The sequence below is a fragment of the Ostrea edulis genome, chromosome 4, assembly GCF_947568905.1.
Source record: "Ostrea edulis chromosome 4, xbOstEdul1.1, whole genome shotgun sequence".
In the NCBI taxonomy this organism is placed as follows: domain Eukaryota; kingdom Metazoa; phylum Mollusca; class Bivalvia; order Ostreida; family Ostreidae; genus Ostrea; species Ostrea edulis.
Window position 1 is genome coordinate 2,778,757 of NC_079167.1, and position 25,577 is coordinate 2,804,333.

The 25,577-nt window shown below is 33.3% G+C and overlaps 1 protein-coding gene across 4 annotated transcripts in view; it reads left to right on the forward strand.

Moving 5' to 3' along the window:
* LOC125669261 (intraflagellar transport protein 74 homolog) overlaps positions 1-25,577 on the forward strand; it is a 50,110-nt gene that overhangs the window by 23,561 nt on the left and 972 nt on the right. For 3 of the 4 annotated variants that reach the window (XM_056161614.1, XM_056161615.1, XM_056161616.1), the window contains 20 exons: positions 10,947-11,014; positions 11,095-11,141; positions 11,600-11,654; positions 12,699-12,776; positions 12,929-12,977; positions 13,119-13,217; positions 13,566-13,626; positions 14,927-14,986; positions 15,103-15,164; positions 15,311-15,389; positions 15,677-15,799; positions 15,976-16,009; positions 16,118-16,268; positions 18,274-18,353; positions 18,483-18,536; positions 20,527-20,567; positions 20,838-20,894; positions 21,520-21,640; positions 21,916-22,079; positions 24,805-24,930. In XM_056161614.1, the coding sequence (XP_056017589.1) occupies positions 10,947-11,014; positions 11,095-11,141; positions 11,600-11,654; positions 12,699-12,776; positions 12,929-12,977; positions 13,119-13,217; positions 13,566-13,626; positions 14,927-14,986; positions 15,103-15,164; positions 15,311-15,389; positions 15,677-15,799; positions 15,976-16,009; positions 16,118-16,268; positions 18,274-18,353; positions 18,483-18,536; positions 20,527-20,567; positions 20,838-20,894; positions 21,520-21,640; positions 21,916-22,079; positions 24,805-24,930 (1,609 nt within the window). Of the gene's footprint in view, positions 1-6,712; positions 6,814-10,946; positions 11,015-11,094; positions 11,142-11,599; positions 11,655-12,698; positions 12,777-12,928; positions 12,978-13,118; positions 13,218-13,565; positions 13,627-14,926; positions 14,987-15,102; positions 15,165-15,310; positions 15,390-15,676; positions 15,800-15,975; positions 16,010-16,117; positions 16,269-18,273; positions 18,354-18,482; positions 18,537-20,526; positions 20,568-20,837; positions 20,895-21,519; positions 21,641-21,915; positions 22,080-24,804; positions 24,931-25,577 lie in introns of those variants that run through there. The other variant, XM_056161617.1, reaches the window with a different exon arrangement.

Genomic DNA, 25,577 nt, shown 5'->3' on the forward strand with positions numbered 1-25,577 from the left:
GCGATCATATCAACAGTGGGATAATGAGATCCAAAATGAACTCAGCCTTTTTAGCTCACCTGGCCTGGATTTCGCATATGAAAATCAGTCAAAACTTGGACTTATGGAGGTATGCTACACCAGAGAAATTTGATATGGATGAAAAGTGGAGGATATTTACAACAATAATTTGAAATTGAAAACTTTCAAATTTACTTTATTTAGTCAAAAAATGCAGTTTTAGTAGAAATCAATCTCAAAAAAAATTTAAAACCCTGCTGACAAATATTGCTGATATTTATATATTCATCCATGTTTTAAAAGAAAGTCGGCCATTATGACAATGTAGAGTATACATGTACCTCCTTAAGTCTGAGATTTTGCTCAGATTTTGACTGCTCGAATAAAAGAAAACTCAAACTTAAGATTTTTTCGAGAAATCCAGTCTTCAGCTGAAAGCTCAGGTGAGCTTTTCTAATCACCCATTGTCAGTTGTCCATCTATCTGTAAACTTTTCACATTTTTTGGCTCTTTCTCCGGAACACAGGGTCAATTTCAGCTAAACTTGGCAAAATGCATCCTCAGGTGAAGGGGATTCAAGTTTGTTAAAATGAAGGGCAATGCCTTTCTACAGGGGGAGGTAATCACAAAAATAGGGTAGGGTCATTTAAAAATCTTTTTCTCAAGAACCACTGGTCCAGAAAAGTTCTAATTTACATGAAAGCTTCCTAACATAGTTGCATATCTGGTAGAGACAAGTTTGTGCAATTCATGGTTTTTTGGGATAGGTTGGGGCCCAGTAAGGGATCAAAGTGTTATATGAAAGGTGAAGATGCTGATATATATAGGAAAAATCTTTGAAAATATCTCTTGAACTATATAAGCTAGGACTTTCAAATTTTTGTATATGTATTCTTTATGGAAATAACTTTCATGCGATGCAATGGTGTGTGTGATCTTGAGACCTTGACCTGTAAGTTTGAACTATTTTCAATAAAAATCTTACGTATACAATATGTCCTGAACTATTTAAGACAGATCTTTTATGTCTTGTATATATATTTCATATAGCAATACCTTTCATTTCATAACATGATCTTTGACCTTGAACTTTGAGTTTGACCTACTTTCAAGAAACATAACCTATTGAATATACCTGGTACTATTTTAGGTGGGGTTTTCATATTTTGTATATATATGTAGATCTTAAGATTCTTTATGGCAAGACTTTGTACACAATGATGTTTGATCTTTTCACCTTGGAGTTTGACTTACTTTTTTAAAAAAAATGACTTATTCAATTTCTCTTGAACTATTTAAGGTAGGGCTTTCATGTTTTGTGTAGAGGTTCTTTATGGCAAGACCTTATTTATTTTGTGAAATTTGACTGACTTTTAAATCTCTAAACTATTCAATATCTCTTGAACTGTTCAAGGTAAATCTTTCGATCGATCATATTTTGTATATTGATTTCTTATTACCCTTTATTTGATATTTTGACCTTTGACCTCGTGACCTTGAAATTTGAGCTATTTTTAAGAAATCGTAACTAGTTAAATATCTTCAGAAGTATTTTAGGTGGGGTTTTCATATTTTGTATATACAGGTAGATTTTTTTATGACAAGACCTTGTGATATAATCATATATGATCTTGCGTCCTTGACCTACTTTCTTTAAAAACCTGACCTAATCAATATCTCCTAAACTATTTAAGGTAAAGCTTTTATATATTGTATATAGATTCTTTATCATGCAAGACCTTGATATACTTTGGTGTTTGACCCTGTGACCTTAACCTTGGAAGTTTGACATACTTTTAATTTTCAAAAACATACCTATTCAATGTCTCCTGAACTATTTAAGATGAAGCTTTCATATTCTGTATGTAGTTTTCATAAGGCAAGGTCTTAAAATACATACCATGATCTATGGCCTTGTAATTTTATCTTATCCAGAACAGCAAGATCATGTTAGTCATATTGGTGTTGAGGCATCTCTGTGTTATGTGAATTCATTTTCAGTTATGTTGTGATCCTTTGGGGTCACAGTATGGGGTCAAATTTTTTCATGGGAATAAAAGATTGCCAAAAAAAAATCATTAAAACCACAACAGCTGAATAATGACAGAGCCAAGGTGACTCAGGTGAGCATTGTGGCCCGTGGGCCTCTTGTTATTACTACTGTAATTTGGTAGGGAAACCAGTAGGTGCAAGGGTATAGAATTGATATTAATTAACTGGCATGCAGCCACCACTTACTCTATGTGACATTCACCACTTGATTTAACTGGTGACCACCGCTTATTATCTGGTGGCTGCTACATAAAATAACTGGCAGTAGTCATGTATATGGCACCTGCCATTTAATTTACCTGGTGGCTGCCACTTATTTAACTAGAGGTCATCACCTGATTTAACTGGTGGCCGCCACTTCATTAATCTGGCAGTCACCTCTTGATTCATCTGGTGGTCGCCACTTAATTTAACTTGTGCCCGCCAATTATTTAAGTGAGGAACACCACTTAATTCATCTGGCCCCTCTCTTCTTAAATGAATGAGGGTGCAACTGTCATATAACTGCCCTCTCCAATAATAGCAATATGTATATGTTTTACAATTTTAAAAGAGTTTTATCATTTGTGAAACTACCTTTAATTTCACTAAATATCTTTGATTATTTGAAGACATCATCAACTCATTTGATGCACGCACCAATTCAATCAAAGGTCTCTTCAGATGATTAATGCTATCTTCAAATCTAAATTATTGCACATTTTGATTGAATTATTGATAACTATTCTGCTGGTATGATATGTGCCATGACTCACCTAGTTGAAGACAGCAATTCAATTAATGCACACAGTAATTGAACTGCTGTTTTCTTCAGTTGAATATTGTGCGCATCGATTCAATTAATGCACATAATTCAATCAATGCACGCAATAATTGAATTATTGTCCTCTTCAACTGAATTAATTATATCATCAATGAAATTGATGCGCAGAAATTATTGACATTGAAACTAATTTGTAGATTCCATCATCCTCTCATCATTTCTGAAGATCCCATGTCCCTATCAGACCAGGTTTTAAAGTTTTATGTTCAAGGTAAGAGGTGAAGGCTGCAGTCACTTGGCCTTGATACTAGTTTGTAGGTCACAATATACTTTGATCGTTTCTAAAGGTCCCATGTCTTTATCCCTCCCGGTTCTAAAATGATACGGGTTTAACGATCAAGGTAACTGAATATACTACTTGGTAGGTCACAACACCCTTTAATCATTTCTGAAGATTTCATGTCTCTATCGGTCCCGGTTTTAAAGTAGTATGTGTTTTTATCATCAAGGTTAAAGTCACAGGAGTATGGAGCGCCAAATTAACATAAACTCAAATAATTGAAGATATCTTCAATTATTTGAAGATATCATCAATTCATTTGATGCGCGCAACAATTGAATAAAAGATCTCTTCAAATAATTAATGATATCTTCAATTCTGAATTATTGCGCGCATTAATTGAATTGATGATAGCATTAATTCTTCAGCTGAATTGATGCGTGCTTTAATTGAATTAATGATCTCTTCAAATGAATTAAGGATATCAACAATTGAATTGATGCGCGCTACAATTCAATTGAAGAGAGCAATAATTGATATACTGCGCGCATTAATTCAATTGATGAGAGCGATAATTGAATTGATGTGCGCATTAATTCATTTGATGAGAGCAATAATTGATGTAATGCGCGCATTAATTCAATTATTGCTCTCTTCAATTGAATTAATGATATCTTTAATTCATTTGAAGAGAGCAATAATTCTTTTAGAGAGAGCAACTATATAATTAAAGATATCTTCAATTCAACATATTCACAATAGAATTAATGATATCTTTAATTGAATTGTTGCTCTCTTTAAAAGAATTGATGCGCGCATTAATTCCTCATACAAAAGCATTGTAAGTGATTTAAAGATATCTTCAATTGAATTAAAGAGATCATCAAATTATTTATACCGAGCTCTAAATTAATTATTGCGAGCAATATTTTTACTAAATTGATGCTCTCATGAAATAAATTGAAGAGAGCAATAATTGAATTAATGCGCGCATCAAATCTATTATTGCTCTCATTAGTTGAATTAATGCGCGCATCAATTAAATTGAAGAGAGCAATAATTGAATTAATGCGCGCATTAAATCAATTATTGCTCTCATTAATTCAATTGATGCCCGCATTAATTCAATTGATGCCCGCATTAATTCAATTGATGAGAGCAATAATTGAATTGAAGCGCGCATTAATTCATTTGATGAGAGCAATAATTGATTTAATGCGCACATTAATTCAATTAAAGAGAGCAATAATTGAATTGATGATATCTTCAAATAATTGAAGATATCTTCAATTATTTGAGTTTATGTTAATTTGGCGCTCCATACAGGAGTCATATGACCTTGGTTATGGTTTGTATTCTCTTGTCATTTCAAAGGATCCCTTGTGCACAAAGTCTTGCCATAAAGAATCTAGACCTACATATGTACAGATTATGAAAACCTACCTAAAATAATACCAGATATATTCAATAGGTTGTTTCCTGAAAGTAGGTCAAACTCCAAGTTCAAGGTCAAAGATCATGATATGAAATGAAAGGTCTTGCCATAAGAAATATATATACAGGACATAAAAGATCCGTCTTAAATAGTTGGAACATATATTGTGTAGGTAAGATTTTTATTAAAAATAGGCCAAACTTCCAGGTCAAGGTCTCGAGATCACACACACCATTGCATCACATGATATGTATTTCCATAAAGAATGTATATACAAAAATGTGAAAGTCCTACCTTAAAAAGTTCAAGAGATATTTTCAAAGATTTTTCCTATATATATCAGCAAAAAACACTTTGATCCCTTATTGAGCCCCAACCTACCCCCACGGACCATGAATTGCACATACTTGGATCTACTAGGTATGTTGGGGAGCTTTCATGTAAATTTGAACCTTTCTGGTCCAATGGTTCTTGAGAAGATTTTAAAAGATTTTTCCTACCATATATACTCACATGTAAAACTTTGACCCCCTACAATGGCCTCATCCTACCCGGGAGGGGGGAGGGGGGGGCTATGATCTGAACACAGTTAAATCTGCAACTATGTTAGGAAGCTTTCATGTAAATTAGAACTTTTCTGGACCAATGGATCTTGAGAAAAAGATTTTTAAATGACCCCACCCTATTTTTACACTTTCTTGATTATTTCCCCTTGTAGAAGGGCATTATCCTTCATTTTAACAAACTTGAATCCCCTTCACCTAAGGATACATTTAGCCAAGTTTAGTTGAAATTAGTTATTTATATATTATTTCGAGGCGAAAGGACAACAAAACAAAAAGACGACAAAACAATAATTAGCGACATTTGGCCCGAAATAACGTAAAGACGAAAAGAGGCGAAAAGACGACAAACAAAACCCGCAAATTAGCGACTTAGTTTGTCGAAAAGACAACAAAACGAATATATAATTTATAGCTACTGTTTGCCTCGAGATAACGAAAAGTCGACAAAATTCAGGTTTCTCCCTTTTTACAATTTACTTTTCCCGCTATTTTAACTTACAAATCCCATACTTTCTACATGCAAAGTCCGATTGATTTGCTGCCCCCCCCCCCTTTTTTAAAAGATATTTAAAGTAGTAGTAATGCTGAATTGAAGAATAGTGTTTTGTTTTGAACATATTTTATTGATGAAATCAAAAGGATTGGGAACAAGTTCTGACAACTTACAAGTCCCTCTCCTAAAATATTACAATATGTCATGCAAGGTAATAATTAACAGGTATAATGTACAAAGAATAGTGTAATGAACTAACCCCCCCCCCCCCTTGCGACATACTGAACCCGTGCCTATCTTGAAAGATGACATCAAAGTTGAATATTTTCCTGTTTTGAATGCTTGACTGCTCAGGGTCATCCGGCATTAGATTTAATAAAATATATTATTAGGTTAGCCTTGGACATGAAAATATATTCAATTTTAAAGTACTACAAATCTCTCAAATGGCAGGGAACTCTCAGTACATTGAGATATACAGGAACGTAGTGCTCATCGTTTGTAGGGGAGGGGGCAGTCGAAGGGGGGGGGGGGGGGGGTCGGGATAAGACGACAAATTAGGTCGTTAATTTACGGGTTTTCTTTGTCGTCTTTTCACCTGGACTTTGTCGTCTTTTCGACTTTTCAATTTGTCGTCTTTTCGTTACTTCGCCCATTATTTTTCGTAGCTGAAAAAAAAATCACGATAACGCGTAACGTTCGCGTTGTATCGCAAAACTTTCGCGAATTAACGTAACTTTCGTTAATAAACGTGTGTAACTTTCGCGTTTATAAACATGGATTTATGGGTTGAATGCGCGCAATGTTTAAAACAGTAGCATAAAATTATTTGTTTGTTACAATGAAGAAAAATAACGATAGACTTGTCCAGCTCTACATGTTTGCTTATGCATATTTCTTGATATGATTTCACTGCTCATCTTATTGGCCTTTGATTCTGTTGTACATGTATGTGCATGTCTCTTTTGTTATAAATTGTCACATAGTAAAAGTCTTTCTAGAATATGTTAAAACCAAACCAAAAGCATATCAAATGGCAAATTAACGCGAAAAATTATTTGTTTCAGCAATGAAAATGAGCTCAATGGGCTTTCGTAAAATGATATTGAGCCACACGAATAAACTTCAACTCGACTTACTTTTAACTGCGAGCACTTTTTACCCATGATTCAATGCTTCAAATTCCAATTGCGTTTCCTGTCAACAGACAACATCGATAAGCATGTAAATATGACTATTTCTTTTCCCCCCGTCGAATTAGAGTAGTTCTTATTCAAATTGATTTATATACTATTTTTTGATGAGTTTTTAAAGACCAGTCAATAAAGCTGTATTGTTTGATGATTTTTTAATAATCGGTCAAGAAAACGACCTGTCTCTGTAATCACCGAACTTAATGCTGAGAAATGCATAACTAGTTATTCAGTGACACTGTCATTGCCAGGCTTGAAAAATTCAGGCTAAGTTACTTACCGACATTTTTAGATTATGACTAGATCATATTTGCACTCCCAAGAGTGGTACATTAGTTAAAACTTTCATTTCAATGAAGCAAATCCATATAAAGATAATTCCGGTACAGGATTTCTACCCTTTTCACCAGACTCTCTGTCCTCTTGCCATATAATGTACTTGTCACCACTTTCCATTTTAATGTTGGCCTTGTAATTGTTGTAGAGGAGTATCCTGATCCTCCCAATACAGTGTGCGAAACTAACTTTAAAGTCCTATAGACTTTCAGTCCATAGTCATTTTATTTCCTATAGACCACAACAAATTCTTATAGACCGAAATTTAACAAGCAATATTCATTGTTATTAAAAAATTAATAATAGACACAAATTCGGTTTGGTAATTTGTTCATAGTTTAATTTCGCACACTGCCAATACCTCATCTGTATAGTATCTTTTTAAAGGTATTTTTAGATGGTGCTTTCACTGTCTCTTATTGCAAATGTTTTGATGCAAATCAATCTGTATTTGGGGTATGCCAGAGTCCTATGATACTGTGGTACTTAACAATTTCCATTCGTTTTAAGATCTGTCAGTCTGATTTCAGTCAATTGTTAATGTTTTGTAAATACCTTGTATACATATAAATAAACAAACAGAGATTAAGAGATCAATGTAACTTCTTGTTTACAACTGATCGATTGTGAGACCATAACTATACATTTGAAAAGGAGGTTACTATGATACCACTGTATTTATAGACATACACTGTATAAGGGGGCGGACAGGGGGTAGCCCTCTCCCACCCCCTTCCTCCTGAAAGTTCCTTATTGGTTGTCGTCTGTCGTAGCATGTCATCGTTAACAATAGAACATTTTTAACTTCTTCTTGATAACTACTATTCCAATTCTTTTCAAATTTAGTATGAAGCATTCTTTGGACAAGGGGGACATAAATTGTAAATTACAGGACTCCTGCACTCCTGGGGCCCTAGGGGCAGGCAAAAACTGCCCAACATTGGCCAATTTTCAAAAATCTTATTCACAACTGCACACATGTTAAATAAACACCCCAAAAAAACCTAAATGCATAGTGATGTAGAGGTGGAAGGCCTCTACCAAAATTGTAAATTTCATGATCCTTGGGTAGGGGTTCTGACTCCAGGATGGGTCAAACTTGGTATATATAGTGTATATGTGCAAAATATATAAATAATATCTGCTTTAATGCTATTGATACTAAATTGAAATTAAATGGATATTTAGAAGGAGTAGGTAGTCCTTTACCAAAATTGTAAATTTCATGATCCTCAGGGGTAAGGGTTTGGTTTCAGGGTGGTGTCAAAATTATTATAATGACTTCTTTAAAGGGACTGATTCACGATTTTCCCCAAAATTTCCTTTTTCACTTTTAATGATCAAAATCTACTGTCTAATTTGTTTAAAAAGATTTCGCATAAAAATTAAGGTTATACATTATCACAGTTTATTATTTGTTTTGTAAACGAAGATTGCGGTGTGTTATTGTTTACGAAATTTTCAAAAGAAATGGATATCGATCTAAGTTTTATTATATCTCTCACATTTCAAGCATTTTTGGGGTTAAAATGTTTCATCTAAAAGACTGCAAAATTAAAATGCTCTATATTACAAAATCAATATTTCACTTGTTTGTTTGTACCATGTATACATAAAAAGACTCAAGTCTTTGTTTACATAACACAGATTTGAGGCTAAAATATTGCTTTTATTCTTGCATTCAGAAGGTCAACATTTTGGCTGTCAACATTAAATGAGTTATATTTTCAATGTTTAACATTAAAAATGAAAAATATCTTTATAAAAAATCATGAACCAGTCCCTTTAAGTTTGCTGATACTGTATAAAATTTAAATGTATATTTAGGAACAGCAGAAAAGGATGTACAAAAAAATTGTGAATTTTGTAACCCCAGGGTTTTATCTCAAGGATGGGTCCAAATTAGTCATATTGTTTAATGTTAATACATATATTTATTTATATTATGTGAAGCCTTTCATCAGTGTATATGCACTTTTGAGGGCATTGAAGTTTTAAGAACACATCATGTTTTATACTTTTGCTGAATATTAGAATTTAGCTTAATAGATATTCAGAACAGGAAATTTTTTCTAGATTTTGTAGCTTTTAGGAGTAGTGATACTTTTCACTAGTACTCAGGTGACTGATAAGGCCTGTAGGCCTCTTGTTTTCTGTATTTGTAAATTGTTTCTTTTGTCTGTCAAAACAATGGGAACGGCATCGAATACGTATATCCAGTGCGATCAGTTTAATGCAGATTAGTGGTGAAAAATGAAAAGAGTTATTAAAAAAAGGTATAAGAACCTCCCCAATAAACCTCTTTCTCCCCCTCTCACCCCGTCTGCCCCCTCACGTATGTTGGCCTAATGGTGCTAAAAATGTGAAAAAAGGTTGTTATCTCATGAAATGTAAACCGTGGTATAATTAACAGGAAAATGAATAAAATTCAACAATTCTAATACAATGATATAAATTCATATTTAATATAGAAGCACAAAAACAAGAAAAGTAATGAAAAAATGTTGTTATAAGTTCAAAGACCGTACTTGTCAAATTTCTGGACATTTTAACTTTTTTTCAGTTGAGACAAGTACTGCGTGCAATAGTTATATTCAATATCTAAAAATAATTTATTGATGTCAGGGTTCGTGCATGGCGTATGTAAAACCGAAATACCTCAGTATCATAGGATTGTCGAATTATCAAAATACCCCCAGAAATTACCAAAAATGCCCCTTAAACTACCAAAATATCCGTCTAAATGTATGCATTAATGCATATCAAATTCATGTTATATGCTCAGTTTGGATAATGAAACGCTAAATTGTGATTGTAAATATAAAATATTGTGTTCAATTCTTGCATTCGCAATGTTTCAAAGAACGGTAACTATAATAACAAAATATGTATATCACCAAAGTTTTTCATGTTTACATTCTCGTGAATGTAATTCTTTCTTCATATAATATATTTGTTTGAATGGTACATTGTTAATTTGTAATTAACTTATTATAGCGTCTGTTCTCACTAAAACCCAAGATTTGACCGCTTAGAAATTAAAAAAAAAGGATGATTGAATTCTGAGTTGCTTAAGTTTATTTTATTTTCATAAATTTCAAAATATATCTGAATATTGATTAAATTCAACCTAATATATAATGATAATATAATCAGGAAATTATGGATGAACGCATTCTTCTAAATAAAAGAAAAATCACACAAGTTACCTTCCATTAATAGATTGAAACAAATTTTACAAATACAAAAGTTTTTTTTTTTTTTCGTTCTTTTTTCTTCAGAGGTGGAATTTTACACAATCAACCCATAGTCTTTTGATATACAACTTTAAAACTTGATTTAGAGGAGAATTTAGGAAGTTTTAGGGGGCACTTTGGTAATTTCTGGGGGCATTTTGGTAAATTGCTGGCATTTCAGAATTCGAGGTATCACTGTATTTGGTACGACGTAAAACCCAATATCGGTTTCTTCATAACGGAAAGAGAGAGTGTTCTGCCAGGTTTTATTAGAGGTACTACTGTAGGTAGGGCTGTCACGGTTCCAAAAAAATTTTGGCCAGGTTGGTTCAGGATTTTTAATTAGGGTTCTTTGATAACCCAAATGTTTGAAAACAAGTATCCTTTCTCTTCAGTTATACATGTAGTCAAACTCGTACTTGTATGAATGAGAATTACTTTTGGTATCACTTAAAGATAATCTATCCTAATTTATCATTTAAATAGCATTGTATTCAGTGAGAGTATATCCCAAACACAGATTAGTTTTCCTTGTTGATTTTACTTATATGTCACAACTCTTTTACTTTGAATTTCAATTCTCAATCTTCAGGAGTGGGAGAGTACCGACAGCAAGTGGGAGTCGGCCTAGGACAGGTGCCAGACCTCCAGGGACAGCAGGTAGTTTCAGTTATCAAAACTAATTGAAGAAAATTTACTTATGATGTAGAATGTTCATGAATATCATGAATATTTTGTAGCCTCAGGACTGCAGCCTGGCACTGCCACACGGTTAACAACAGCAATGGTAAGTTTTACACTTACTACAAACATATCGAACTTCTCTGTTTTCAAATATTTCTGTACAAAATATGAATAAATATGCAAAACATGTAAAAGTCAAGTTGATCAAATTATTAGTGTTAACTGGGTATTTGTTTTCAGAACTTTCCCATATAGAGACACTCAATAATCACTTTTTACACATTGATAAAAAAAAATTTGCTCTAGATGCATCATGGTGGTAATATTAAGTATCAATAAATACTCTACAGTAAGGAAACTTTCAAACAGGCCCAAATTTTGTCAAAAACTAAAAATGCTGGATTTCTTATTTTAATGGAGATCTTCAAAACGGTGGTAGAAATTTTTTTAGCAAGTGTCTTTAACTTTAAAAAAAAAAAAATGTTTTAATGGACTTCAGCTTCATTGTAGAAAATGATTCTGTAATAAATTAGGCCTTAACATACATATACTCTTCTTCAGAATCCTGGTACGGCTCGCCCAGGAACCAGAGGTGGACAGACCGGGGGAGGTGTGGGTAGGTGATTTTTAGGGCTGTGTAGTGTACTGAAAATTTCAGTGCATCGCAAATTATACCATTTTATTCGATGCACCGATTCCAAATTCTGGATTTTACATACACCAAAAACAACAAATATGGTGTCCACTTGATTTGCAGATCATGTGGATTTTTATGCAACAGAGATTTAAATCACTATTGTGTTAAGATTTAGCATTTTCACCACTCAGATAGCAACAGAATATGGTCCGCCAGATCATGGCAATTTATCATAGCATTTCTGTGAGCGCTGGGGTGGAATAACATCGTAAATAATGACACAGATTTAATGTTTTGACAGTTAATATGAGAAAGAAGTAAATCAATAAAGGAGAGATTTTCAATGACTCTCAATTGATAGAATCGTTGAATTTTGACATATATAAAATGAAAATAATATATACATTTTAGATTGACTATAGATTTGTTGAATAGTCCAAAAATTATGTAGCACATTAATATAACAAATTCTAATAGACTGTCAATATTTTCTTTATTCTATCAAAAGTTATAAGTAATTATAAATAGATATAATGTTTACAAATGATGACATTGATATAAGGCTCACGGTGGATGTGACCGGTCGACAGGGGATGCTTACTCCTCCTAGGTACCTGATCCCACCCCTGGTATATCCAGGAGTCCATGTTTGCCCAATTCTCTATTCTATATTGCTTACAGGAGTTATGAGATTGGTCACTTGTTCATTATCTTCACCTATCATATAGTTAATATTGAGTTAAGTATTCACTGTAGATGTTAATTTTTATACTGCTATTGGATGAATTGGACCTTAGATGAACTGAAGTGAAAAAAACAACAACTCCGAATTGTGCAGGAAACCGAACCAAATCGAGCTAACTCTGAATCGTCCCAGCCTTGGTGATTTTATTCAAATGACATGCAGGAAGATCACCCTAGAGGAATACAATTGTGAAGAGATAGCTCATTATTTCACATACTTTTACACATGCAGTCATTTAGTAATTCCTTGGTTTGTAAGAATTACTAATTTTTTTTTAGCACTGTCATCTCAAATTACTGTGGTTGACAGACCAATGACACAACAAGGATTAGGTGGAATGAAAACTGGGGTTAAAGGTACAGATATTTCTTTTATTGATGAATTATCAGTGAAATATGTAATCCATTTCATTTAATGAAATTGATTAAATATGTGTAAAGCTAATTATATTTTGGATGACTTGAATTATTGAATTATTCACTGATTCCATTCATTTTCTTTTACTTAGGCTCACAAAGAATGGTTCAAGATAAAACATACTACCTCGGTCTTATCAGGTATTAATTGTGATTCAAATACATTTGTTTCTGCAGTTTTTGAAGTATAATTTTCAATGGACATTTAGTTTATCATTAGATGATATTTTGTTTCAAGAGTTTAGCTGGTACATATAATTTGATGGTAATTTTTATCCACAGAGGGAAAGTAAATGATTTAAATGCTGAGAATAGCAGACTAAAGAAAGAGATTGAAAATTCTTCGGAGGAAAATTCATCATATCTTACATATGAAAAAAGGTATGATTGAAATAAAGTACAGTAATATATACTTATGGTGAAGTGCTAGGGATAAACAATTTTCATTCATTATAAACATCATTCGTTATATCCAATAAGTTCATGATATGTTTTGAAACTACAGGGAATGAAAATCACTTTATTGTAAATGTGATTTCATTAGAAGTGTGTTTATTGTAACCATGTTTTACTGTAATAGACATTTTAATTCTGTATATTGTGTGTAATTTGTAATTTTTTAAATTTATTTCTTTACATTCTCATTTATTGCATTTAAACAACCAATTTTAAAATCATGGTTGAAAGAAATTGTATCTCAATATCAATTATATTTTGCTATGTCTTCAGAGCTGAATCTCTTGCAAGTGAAATAAGAGATTTGCAAGGAGAGCTGGGAGATTACAATACTGTAAGTTAAAGGAGGACTGTCTGTTAAACTTGGAAAAAATGCTGGTTTTGATAGCAAGTAACATGAGCTTTTTCAAGATATTTTGTATTGCCCATTGATTGATAATATTTCATGAAGAAATTAAATTACTTCATTTTGTAATTTAAATCAAACAATTGAAGGAAGAGAATATAGATTTATGGATAGGCAGGACACTGATCTCGTGTTTGAAATATGTTACGTCAGAAATTCATCATAATAGTGGTTGTTGTTGTTTTCCTAGCTATGACATCACAGCCTACTAACTAGGTTATTTCTCGTAGTAGGCTATGACGTTATAGCTGTTGGGTACATTGTGATGTCAAAATGATAAGGCTCCCACAAACATGAGAGTGAATGAAAAAATTGCTGAGGAGTGATTTTTGGGGATATCTTTACTATCTTTATCTAATTTCTCTTCCAATTCTTCTTGAAAAGTTAGAAAAAAAGTATTCAGAATCAATGTATAGATCTTTGAAATTGTTGAATAATTAATGAGCATTGATGGTACTGTTTAAGCACAGTGCGGTAGTACAAAGTTTAATATTGCCATTGTTTAACATTGAGGTGAGCTTATGTACTTCATATTCCCTCTCATTTAAGTCCATAAAAATATTTTGTTCACAATGTTTTAAAAAATTTACATCAGTGACATAAAATTGTATAAATTTGTTTTTAACAATAGTGAAAACTGAATTCTATTTAGGAAATTTTCTTGTAATTTTGATTGTATTTTTGTCTAGACCACAAAATTTGTCTGTGTGAATTTCAGACAGAAATAAATTTTAGAGAAAGTTTTATAGAACCATAATGTAATATTAATCAGTTCTCACTGCTTTTCAGAGAATGTTAAATTTCTATGTCCATAACTCCCTTCAATGACATTAATTCTTGCATCATTTGCACATATTTGTATGGAGGGTCTTCTAAACTGTAAATCGCTTTTATTTTGTAACACATTATTTTCGCTTAAATACAATGATGCATTTCTTCACAAGACATCACTTTCACTAATAATTGCTTTAGTCTTCTATGTGCAAGAGTTTATTTTTAAGATTTAAATTTTTCCAAATGGCTAGTATTGCGAAATTACAAATAAATATTGTTTTCGCAAATAAAATATGATTTTCAGTATTACAATTTTACCATGTAAATGTATGAGGAAAATTCATTGCACCCAATTTTCATGCCACTGTCCTGCCTAACCTTAATGCTTATTTTCCTCATTTGATACCATGAATCATTGAAAGTGTAATACAATTACATTTAAATAATATTTCAGCTTGTTGACAAATTAACCACAGATGAAGATATTCAAGATGTGGAGTTTGACTTAAATGATGTAAGCACTACATGCATGTACCTTGAAACACCTTTTACTTTGTTTTTTATCCATCTCTGTACTAGAGGCAAGAATGTTTTGAATTTTGATTCATTTTGATATGATTAATATTGCAGCTAAGAGCCAACAATGAAAGAGAAGCAAAGAAAATTGAGGATTTATTTGAAGTTAAGAAAGAGTAAGTTCTAGATCTGCACATAAAAAATCCCAAAATCTTTTACAATTTCAGTTATTGTTTTTTGGTTTTTTTTACGAGAGATGTGTAGTACAGGTGGTGTCCTTGCGTGACGTTGGCTTTTTCTAATTCATTCTTTACTCCAATAGGAAAGAAGAACGGATAAGACAGCTTGAAACCGAGCTGGACCAAGAAAAACGCATGGCTGATAACTTGGTTAATGATATGGTCTGTGTTTTCATTCTCAATTCACAAGTTGCATTTTTTATTTGAAATATTTAATGTATATATATTGTTGAATGCAAATGTGGTTTTTAGATAAATCCTTATTGATAACAAAGAAATGTTGATTTTCCCGAAACAGTAAAGATTTTATTAAAAAGTGTTTTCATCATACTGTATTTGGACAAATTATGATTGTATTGAAGTAAATATGACAGTCAAGCACTACTACAACAAAACTGAATAGATTTTATTGTAGTGTGCAAATCAGGTCATTTCCATATTTACTTTAGGACCCAGACATGAGACAGAAATACTTCTCTCTGAAAGACATGAATGAACATATGTTGAAACAGCTTGAGAAGTCACAGCAAGAGTTAGATATTCTGAACTCGAAAATAGGAAACCTTCAAGAGGTATTTACATATGATCTTTATATTTCATAGAGAAATATGCAAAAGTGAAGTTAACAAAACTAGAATTACTGTACTCTTCAGTGAGTTCAATTTCCACCATTATTCTCAATTTTTACAGTTAAATACACTGCATTCATGTTCTTCATTAAGTCAGAAATCGAGTTCTCTTTTCCTAGGAATTATCGATGTCTCAAGTCAAACAGGAGGCAGGTATGTGCCTGTGCTTTTCTGATATAATCATGTAGGAAGCTAAACTCTTTATATTATTATCTTGATATCATTGGAAAGTTGAGTGATTGCTGATGGATTTGCTTACAGTGAGACTGTATGATCAGATGAATGAACTGGAGATCCAAAGAGATAATTATTTGGAGGAGACACGGAACAAACAATCCCCGGCCGAGGAGAGGGAGAGACTGCTGAAACAAGTCAAGGATGACAATCAGGAGATCGCCAGCCTGGAGAGACAGTCAGTCACATTCATAGTCCATAAATAGCATATCAGTAGCTATTGAATTCATGCTACAATTCCCTCTCTCAGTTTATGGGGTGGTTTAAAATGATTTAACAATTTTAAGTCTTTTATTCATCTGACACATTTAGTATATATTTGTTCTAATTTACTGTGGTACCACATCAATAGGACATTTATATACTTAGTACATACATGTATACTAGTTTATGATGTGGTACTACATCAATAGAACATTTATATACTTAGTACATACATATATACTAGTTTATGATGTGGTACTACATCAACAGAACATTTATATACTTAGTACATACATGTATACTAGTTTATGATGTGGTACTGCATCAACAGAACATTTATATACTTAGTACATACATGTATACTAGTTTATGATGTGGTACTGCATCAACAGAACATTTATATACTTAGTACATACATGTATACTAGTTTATGATGTGGTACTACATCAACAGAACATTTATATACTTAGTACATACATGTATACTAGTTTATGATGTGGTACTACATCAACATTTATACATTAGTACCAGTAAAAATATAGAGACTAGAATACATATATGATAAATAAAGTATTGTAAGTGTAATACATACATGTATATGAATGCACATAAATTTAATCATCACATTGTGATTTTTAGATACTAAAAACTAGATGCTTGTATAATTTTGGCTCAGATGCAGGTTGACAAATGATCACTCTGTGGGATAGCTCTTTTGAGGTGTACAAGTTGTCATACTGTATGATAGCTCACTAAATTCTTTATTTTGAGGTATACAAGTTGTTGTCCTGCATGATAGCTCTGACACTAAATTCTTTATTTTGCTTTTTCTTTAGATATTCTATCCACTTATTCTGTCCTTAAGCAGGGGGCGGGGGCATGCATTCCCTAAATTAGCCATATTTCTTTTTCTTAATTTCCCCCAATTTCTCAGCAAATTCACCATCATCTGTCATTAAATATTGAGAATAAATTTTATTTGAATAGTTCTTTTGGACTTTTGATATGTTGATAAGTATTGCAGGTACCATTTAAGTTTATATGCAGTTATAGTTGTGAGAGGGCAGTGCTTCCCTAGTTCAACATTGAACTTAAGAACACTTGATGCAAACAAAATAAATGGATGCATGGATTGATTTATATTTTTGGCTTAATTTGGTTGTAATAAGTGGAAATATAAAATTCCTTAAAAATTGTAAATTTTCTATGATGTTTAAAAGTGGAAATATATTATCCTACATGTAATTCTGTATAAATTTCCCCCACTGTTGTGGACTTAATTAAGAAATCATGGGAATAAATTTTATTCTATTCTATTCATTTTACTTATAAAAACATTAGTTTTCATTTTTAAAAAAAAGTTTGTTTGTAGGAAGTGTCGTTTCATACTTCATATTGCCATGACACAAGATATTTCATTTTCAGTGTTTAAAAAAAGTCCTTTGACTCATTTTTTCATAAAATTAAATGTACATATATAGAGTAAAAACAGAATTTTATGTAGTTATTATTATGTAGTTCATTTAGCATTGGCTAATTTTGTGTATAAACCACAAAGTCTGAAAAACACTGGAAAGTTTAGAAAGTGTATCCATTTCTTATTATAAGCTGTGTGAATTTCTAACAAAAATTGCAGAGGAAGTTTAACTGCCAGTGGGCTATGATATTGTCACTAATTTTCATGGGATGTAACTCTTCCATGCCCATAACTATGTACTTTGAATAGAAACCCCTTATTTATTTTTAATTTTGTTCATTTTACTAAGATTTCACCAAGTATGAAAAAAATTCTTTACCAAATAATTTATTTATGCAAAATGTCCTGCCTATCCCCAGTCTAATGAGAACTGAGCATATGTCACAAATTTCACAAATATTTCACATGCGAATAAATTTGGTATACGTTATATTTTGGGATTTCAAAATGAAGCTTTCTGTGGAATTTCATAATATTAAAAATGCTTTTTTGCTTTTTGTAGAACTAATGAACTAAGGGAAAAAATTGAAAACATTGAAGAGGAGATCCGTCAACTTGACCTTGATATAGAGGAGAATCAAGGTACGAACAGAGAGTACATAAACAGAGAAAAACCAATTGATGCAGGAATTCTCCCTGCAATTTTAGTTTTTCCAGATTCAGATCCTTGATGGAAATTTCAATACATTAAATTAAAACTTATTTTTCCAGGGGAAAGAAATCAGAAATACAAGGAATTAAAGAAAAGAGAAGAAACTATTGATGGTGAGTAAATCCAATGCTGATTTCATAGTCAATGTAATTTTCTTTAATGATTTTTTTTAGATCATCAGAGTCACTCATGTGATGTACTGCCATTGGTCTGCATCCTTTGTTGGGTATTATGCGTTAACAATTTAACATTTTTAACTTCTTCTTGATAACTACAAATCCAATTCTTTTCAAATTTAGTATGAAACATCTTTGGGACAAGGGGGACATAGATTATAAATTTTAGGGCTTCTGCACCCCCAGGACTTTAGGTGGTGGAGCAAAAACTGCAAAAAAATGACCAATTTTCTAAATTTTTCTTCTTTACAACTGCACATCAGTAAGAAAAAACTAAATGCATAGTCATGCAGAGCAGGAAGTCTTCTACCAATATTGTAAATTTCATTATTCCATGGGTAGAGGTTCTGACTCTAAAGCGGAGCCAAACTGGAATATAGTGTGTATGTGTAAACCATTTAGGGAGGAGTACTACACCAGTGAAATTTTACATGGATGAGAAGTAAAGGATATGTACAACAATATTTTTTTAAATTAAAAATTTCAAATTTTCTTTATTCAGTCAAAAAATGCAGTTTTGATAGGAAATAATCTGAAAAAATTTAAAACCCTGGCTGGACTCAAATCCGCAATGTACAGTTCAGCAGCTTACTGAGCTACTCAGATAGGCTATTAAATCTAGAAGGAATCGACAAACATTGCTGATATTCATATTTTCATGTTTTAAAAGGAAGTCACTCATTAAGATGATGTAGTGTACCTTGAAGAACATATTCTTTAATGCTATTGATATAAATTGAAACTGAATGGATGTTTAGAAGGATCAGGTACCAAAATTGTAAATTTCATGATCCCACAGATAGGGGTTTTTGTGCCAGGGTGGAGCCAAGATGGTCATAGTGATTAAATGTCTTTATTATTTGAAAGACTTCTTTAAATTTGCTGATACTATATAAAAACTAAATACATATTTAGGAAAAGCTGAAAGGGATATACGAAAACTGAATTTTGCAACCCCAGTGTTCTGACTCTAGGATGGGTCCAAAATAGTCATATAGTGTTATATAACATGTATTATGTAAAGTCTTTCATCGGTATGGGCACTTTTAGGGGCATTTGGGGTTTGTTTTTTAATACTGCTGCTAAATATTGGGATTTAGCTTAGAAAGGCAGAATAGGAAATTATAGATTTCATAGCCCTTGAGGCTAGTGATACTACTATTAACTAATACACCGGTGACTAATTAAGAAATATTGATCGCATTTTCGTTTATAACCTTCGGGGTCAAGAAATGTTGTTTTATATTTCAAACAACATTTTGAGACCAAAGAGGTTATCCTGCAACATACACAAAAACAAGAACTCTATTTCTATTCTACTACGGCTCAGAAATATACAGCCTATCGTTTTCCTATATAACTACGAATTAGGTCACTGACGTCATGGAATTTTCTGAAACGGCCTACATTGTTTTTGCTGACAAAAAAGGTGAGATGGTAGGGGTATTCTAAATCTATATTGAAAAAAAATTTTGAAGTATTTAGTTTGATGTTAATGGATTATATCGATTGCTTTGAATACAGTTCAAGAAAAACTTGTCTATGCATCGCTATGTTTACACATGTATTGCTCTCAGAATGCAGATGATTGGTTTAAACTGAATGACAAATGTTCTTCATTCATTTATGAATTTGTTTTACAACATACATTGATTGATTTTTATAATCATTAAAAGGATAATGATTATGAATTATCAGTCCTCGACTTTATTGTTGCATTAACAAAACTCAAAGGGCAAGTGAGATGTGTATCAATTTTCTCATAATCAGTTAATACGCTTGAAGATATGTCGTAGAATAATGACAGTGGCATTCTTTTGATCTTTGCAATAACCGTGGTAGAATAAGGCCTTTGGGCCTCTTGTTGTAGACATTGCCTAATATGTGATGCAAAAAATTATGACATTGCTGTATATTTATATTTTAGAATTCCTTAATAACTTTGAAGAGTCAAAAGCACAAGAAATGGTAAGCATGCATTAATAAACTTTACTTTATTATTTAATATTTTCTAATATTTACTTAGATCCTGTATTTTGTTAAAAATTCAATATCTATTTTCAGTGTATTTAAAACAATTATGTCTCTCTCTCTCTTTCTCTCTCTCTCTCTTTCTCTCTCTCTCTCTCTCTCTCTCTCTCTCTCTCTCTCTCTCTCTCTCTCTCTCTCTATTTACCAGGTATCATATTCTATATAACTGGGAAGTGATGGTACCTGTACCTGCATTTCTTCTTACAGGAGAAGCTGAAGCACACTGAACAGAACATTGTGTCAGTCCTGGAGCACACTAGCAGGGTAAGGGAATGAAATTCTAGCATTAAACTGATTAAATCTTTTAAATTGGAGAATATATTTGAAAAGGAAATTAAACACTATAAGTATATGGTTGGTATTATTCAGTTAAGGTAATATGAATGTTTCATGATAATTTGAATCAACTTTGTTCTTTGGGGTTCTCTACAAGGGGTTCCTACCATTCATAACAAGAGAATGGACAGTGATGTGAAAAGTACTTGAGAATTAGATCCAAATACACTGGGTTATGTTGTTTATATAGTGTACTTTGCTTATTTTAATTTGTTGTTGGATTTTATCAACAATACATTGATTAAGTAAAACCTAAAAGGTTAAACACACATTTGTGCTTTTGCTTGAGTACATCTTCCTCCATGGTTAAATTTCAAGAAGTGGAGAACCCTGGTTCTTATTATTGAGACAAGTGGAAGTGTCGGAGTAAGCATAAGTTTATTGAAAACTGAGGTAAGAGAGACTTTTAAAAGAGGCTTTTGAAATAGGTATTCTGTCCATCTTAAACTTTCGAGTGATGGAAGATTAATTTGACCAAGACTACACCATAGACCCAATTGATGACTTTTGATGAATTCTTTTTATTCTGTGTTGAATATTTTGGGACTTGTAGAATATGAGTCGCTTCTCTGCCCTGCCTACTCCCCAGGAGCTGGGAACTATGAAGGAAGATTTGGAGTTTAAGACTGGTGAAATGAAGAAATCTGAACACACAACAGTGGGATTAGCAGCAGGTGGGATACATTTCTATAGTCAACACATGTTTTTATCAATGATTATGCTTTTTCATCATTTTCGTACTCCTAGCTATTTATTATGTACATTGACTTAATTAAATGCAATAGGGAATAGATTTGAATTGTGGAATGGATATTGTTACATTTTCTTTACAACCAAAAAGCTTTCATGAAATTGAAGTGGTTTTTTTTTACCAGCATATATGAAATCTCCATGTATTTGGAAACATCAGGTACTGTACATGAATATGAAATATGTGTATTCCTTGCAGAGAGTGACAAACTGCAGTCTGATCTACAAAAGGTTGAACAGCTAGAGGAGAAAATTAACACAGAGCTGGTGATGCTGAGGGAGAAGATTGCCACCATGGAAAAGGAACTTGAAGTTTACTCTGACCTAAGTATGCTGAAAGAGGAGGCTGAGAAAAAGAGAAATGTAAGTCTCCAGTGTGTGTGTATCCATCTATTCTGTCAGAGACCTATCTATAATGTGTGTATCATGTAATCTGTCAGAGACCTATCTACAGTGTGTGTGAGTCATGTAATCTGTCAGAGACCTTTATACAGTGTGTGTGTGTGTCATGTAATCTGTCAGAGACCTATCTACAGTGTGTGTGTGTGTCATGTAATCTGTCAGAGACCTATCTACAGTGTGTGTGTGTCATGTAATCTGTCAGAGACCTTTATACAGTGTGTGTGTGTGTCATGTAATCTGTCAGAGACCTTTATACAGTGTGTGTGTGTCATGTAATCTGTCAGAGACCTATCTACAGTGTGTGTGTGTGTCATGTAATCTGTCAGAGACCTATCTACAGTGTGTGTGTGTCATGTAATCTGTCAGAGACCTATCTACAGTGTGTGTGTGTCATGTAATCTGTCAGAGACCTATCTACAGTGTGTGTGTGTGTGTATCATGTAATCTGTCAGAGACCTATCTACAGTGTGTGTGTCATGTAATCTGTCAGAGACCTTTATACAGTGTGTGTGAGTCATGTAATCTGTCAGAGACCTTTATACAGTGTGTGTGTGTGTGTCATGTAATCTGTCAGAGACCTATCTACAGTGTGTGTGTGTATCATGTAATCTGTCAGAGACCTTTATACAGTGTGTGTGTGTGTGTCATGTAATCTGTCAGAGACCTATCTACAGTGTGTGTGTAATGTAATCTGTCAGAGACCTATCTACAGTGTGTGTGTGTCATGTAATCTGTCAGAGACCTTTATACAGTGTGTGTGTGTGTGTCATGTAATCTGTCAGAGACCTATCTACAGTGTGTGTGTGTGTCATGTAATCTGTCAGAGACCTATCTACAGTGTGTGTGTCATGTAATCTGTCAGAGACCTTTATACAGTGTGTGTGTCATGTAATCTGTCAGAGACCTATCTACAGTGTGTGTGTGTCATGTAATCTGTCAGAGACCTATCTACAGTGTGTGTGTGTCATGTAATCTGTCAGAGACCTATCTACAGTGTGTGTGTGTCATGTAATCTGTCAGAGACCTATCTACAGTGTGTGTGTGTCATGTAATCTGTCAGAGACCTATCTACAGTGTGTGTGTCATGTAATCTGTCAGTGACCTTTATACAGTGTGTGTGTATCATGTAATCTGTCAGAGACCTTTATACAGTGTGTGTGTATCATGTAATCTGTCAGAGACCTATCTACAGTGTGTGTGTGTGTGTCATGTAATCTGTCAGAGACCTATCTACAGTGTGTGTGTGTCATGTAATCTGTCAGAGACCTTTATACAGTGTGTGTGTGTGTGTGTCATGTAATCTGTCAGAGACCTATCTACAGTGTGTGTGTGTCATGTAATCTGTCAGAGACCTATCTACAGTGTGTGTGTGTCATGTAATCTGTCAGAGACCTATCTATAATGTGTGTATCGTGTAATCTGTCAGAGACCTATCTACAGTGTGTGTGTCATGTAATCTGTCAGAGACCTATCTACAGTGTGTGTGTGTCATGTAATCTGTCAGAGACCTATCTATAATGTGTGTATCGTGTAATCTGTCAGAGACCTTTATACAGTGTGTGTGTCATGTAATCTGTCAGAGACCTATCTACAGTGTGTGTGTCATGTAATCTGTCAGAGACCTATCTACAGTGTGTGTGTGTCATGTAATCTGTCAGAGACCTATCTACAGTGTGTGTGTGTCATGTAATCTGTCAGAGACCTATCTACAGTGTGTGTGTCATGTAATCTGTCAGAGACCTATCTACAGTGTGTGTGTGTCATGTAATCTGTCAGAGACCTATCTATAATGTGTGTATCGTGTAATCTGTCAGAGACCTTTATACAGTGTGTGTGTCATGTAATCTGTCAGAGACCTATCTACAGTGTGTGTGTCATGTAATCTGTCAGAGACCTATCTACAGTGTGTGTGTGTCATGTAATCTGTCAGAGACCTATCTACAGTGTGTGTGTGTCATGTAATCTGTCAGAGACCTATCTACAGTGTGTGTGTCATGTAATCTGTCAGAGACCTATCTACAGTGTGTGTGTGTCATGTAATCTGTCAGAGACCTTTATACAGTGTGTGTGTGTATCATGTAATCTGTCAGAGACCTTTATACAGTGTGTGTGTGTGTGTCATGTAATCTGTCAGAGACCTATCTACAGTGTGTGTGTGTGTCATGTAATCTGTCAGAGACCTATCTACAGTGTGTGTGTCATGTAATCTGTCAGAGACCTTTATACAGTGTGTGTGTGTCATGTAATCTGTCAGAGACCTATCTACAGTGTGTGTGTGTCATGTAATCTGTCAGAGACCTATCTACAGTTTGTGTCATGTAATCTGTCAGAGACCTATCTACAATGTGTGTGTGTCATGTAATCTGTCAGAGACCTATCTACAGTGTGTGTGTGTCATGTAATCTGTCAGAGACCTATCTACAATGTGTGTATCATGTAATCTGTCAGGTAGCAGAATTTTGAGTTTGACTTCTTTGTATGTATGAGGTGACAATTTTCCAGAATGTACTGTTAGATATTCATGATAGCCCTGATATTGGTGACAATTTTCCAGAATGTACTGTTAGATATTCATGATAGCCCTGATATTAGAAATCACAGTATTTCACTGCATTTCGAAGCTTTCCATTAAATCTTAACCCCTTCTATGGAATTTAAAATGATAAAATATCATGTTCTTTTATAGAAACTGATGGATGACAGAGTAAGCCTCCAGAGGAGAAAGGATACATTTAAGAAGACCATGCAGCAACTGACCAGCCAGTATGAGGGCATGAAGGCTCAGCTGAATGAACACGAGACATTTGTACAGGTATGTACATTCATATAACACCTGGTCAATGCAGTACATAGATTAATGAATTGTATCATATATGTAAAGACTTTTATTATATACTCTTCAATAATCTGTGTTTTGATATTGTTAAATTCACAGAGTATGACCTGACTTTCTGGATCACCACATTGTGGTGATCTGAATCCAAAACACATCTCTTTGAAACCGATGACATCACAGTACATCAATGCACATTTAAAGTGATCAACCACATCACAAAAACTGCATATACAACAAATAATTTCACTGTGTATTTGTCTTTTTGATAATTAGGAATACATTCAATATCTTATTGATGTGTATGGGGATATATTACTACAGTAGCTTGATCCAAAGAGGTGGATCACATCTTGTTGACAGGCGTGATTCTCTCCTGTCAGCTTGACATGATTCAAGTCTTTGGATCAAGTTACTTATATGTAGATATGAATTTAAGAAATTCCAGACATTTAAGAAGTTTCTGTCAGATGTCAGGTCTGAGTCAAATTACAATGATTTGAAGTCACATTTCCCAACAACTCATAAGTAGTAATCGTAAATATTGGGTAATAAAATTTGTAGCAAAATTTAATAATAATTTTTAAGGAACCTGTTTAGCAAAATTACACATAAACAAATATCTA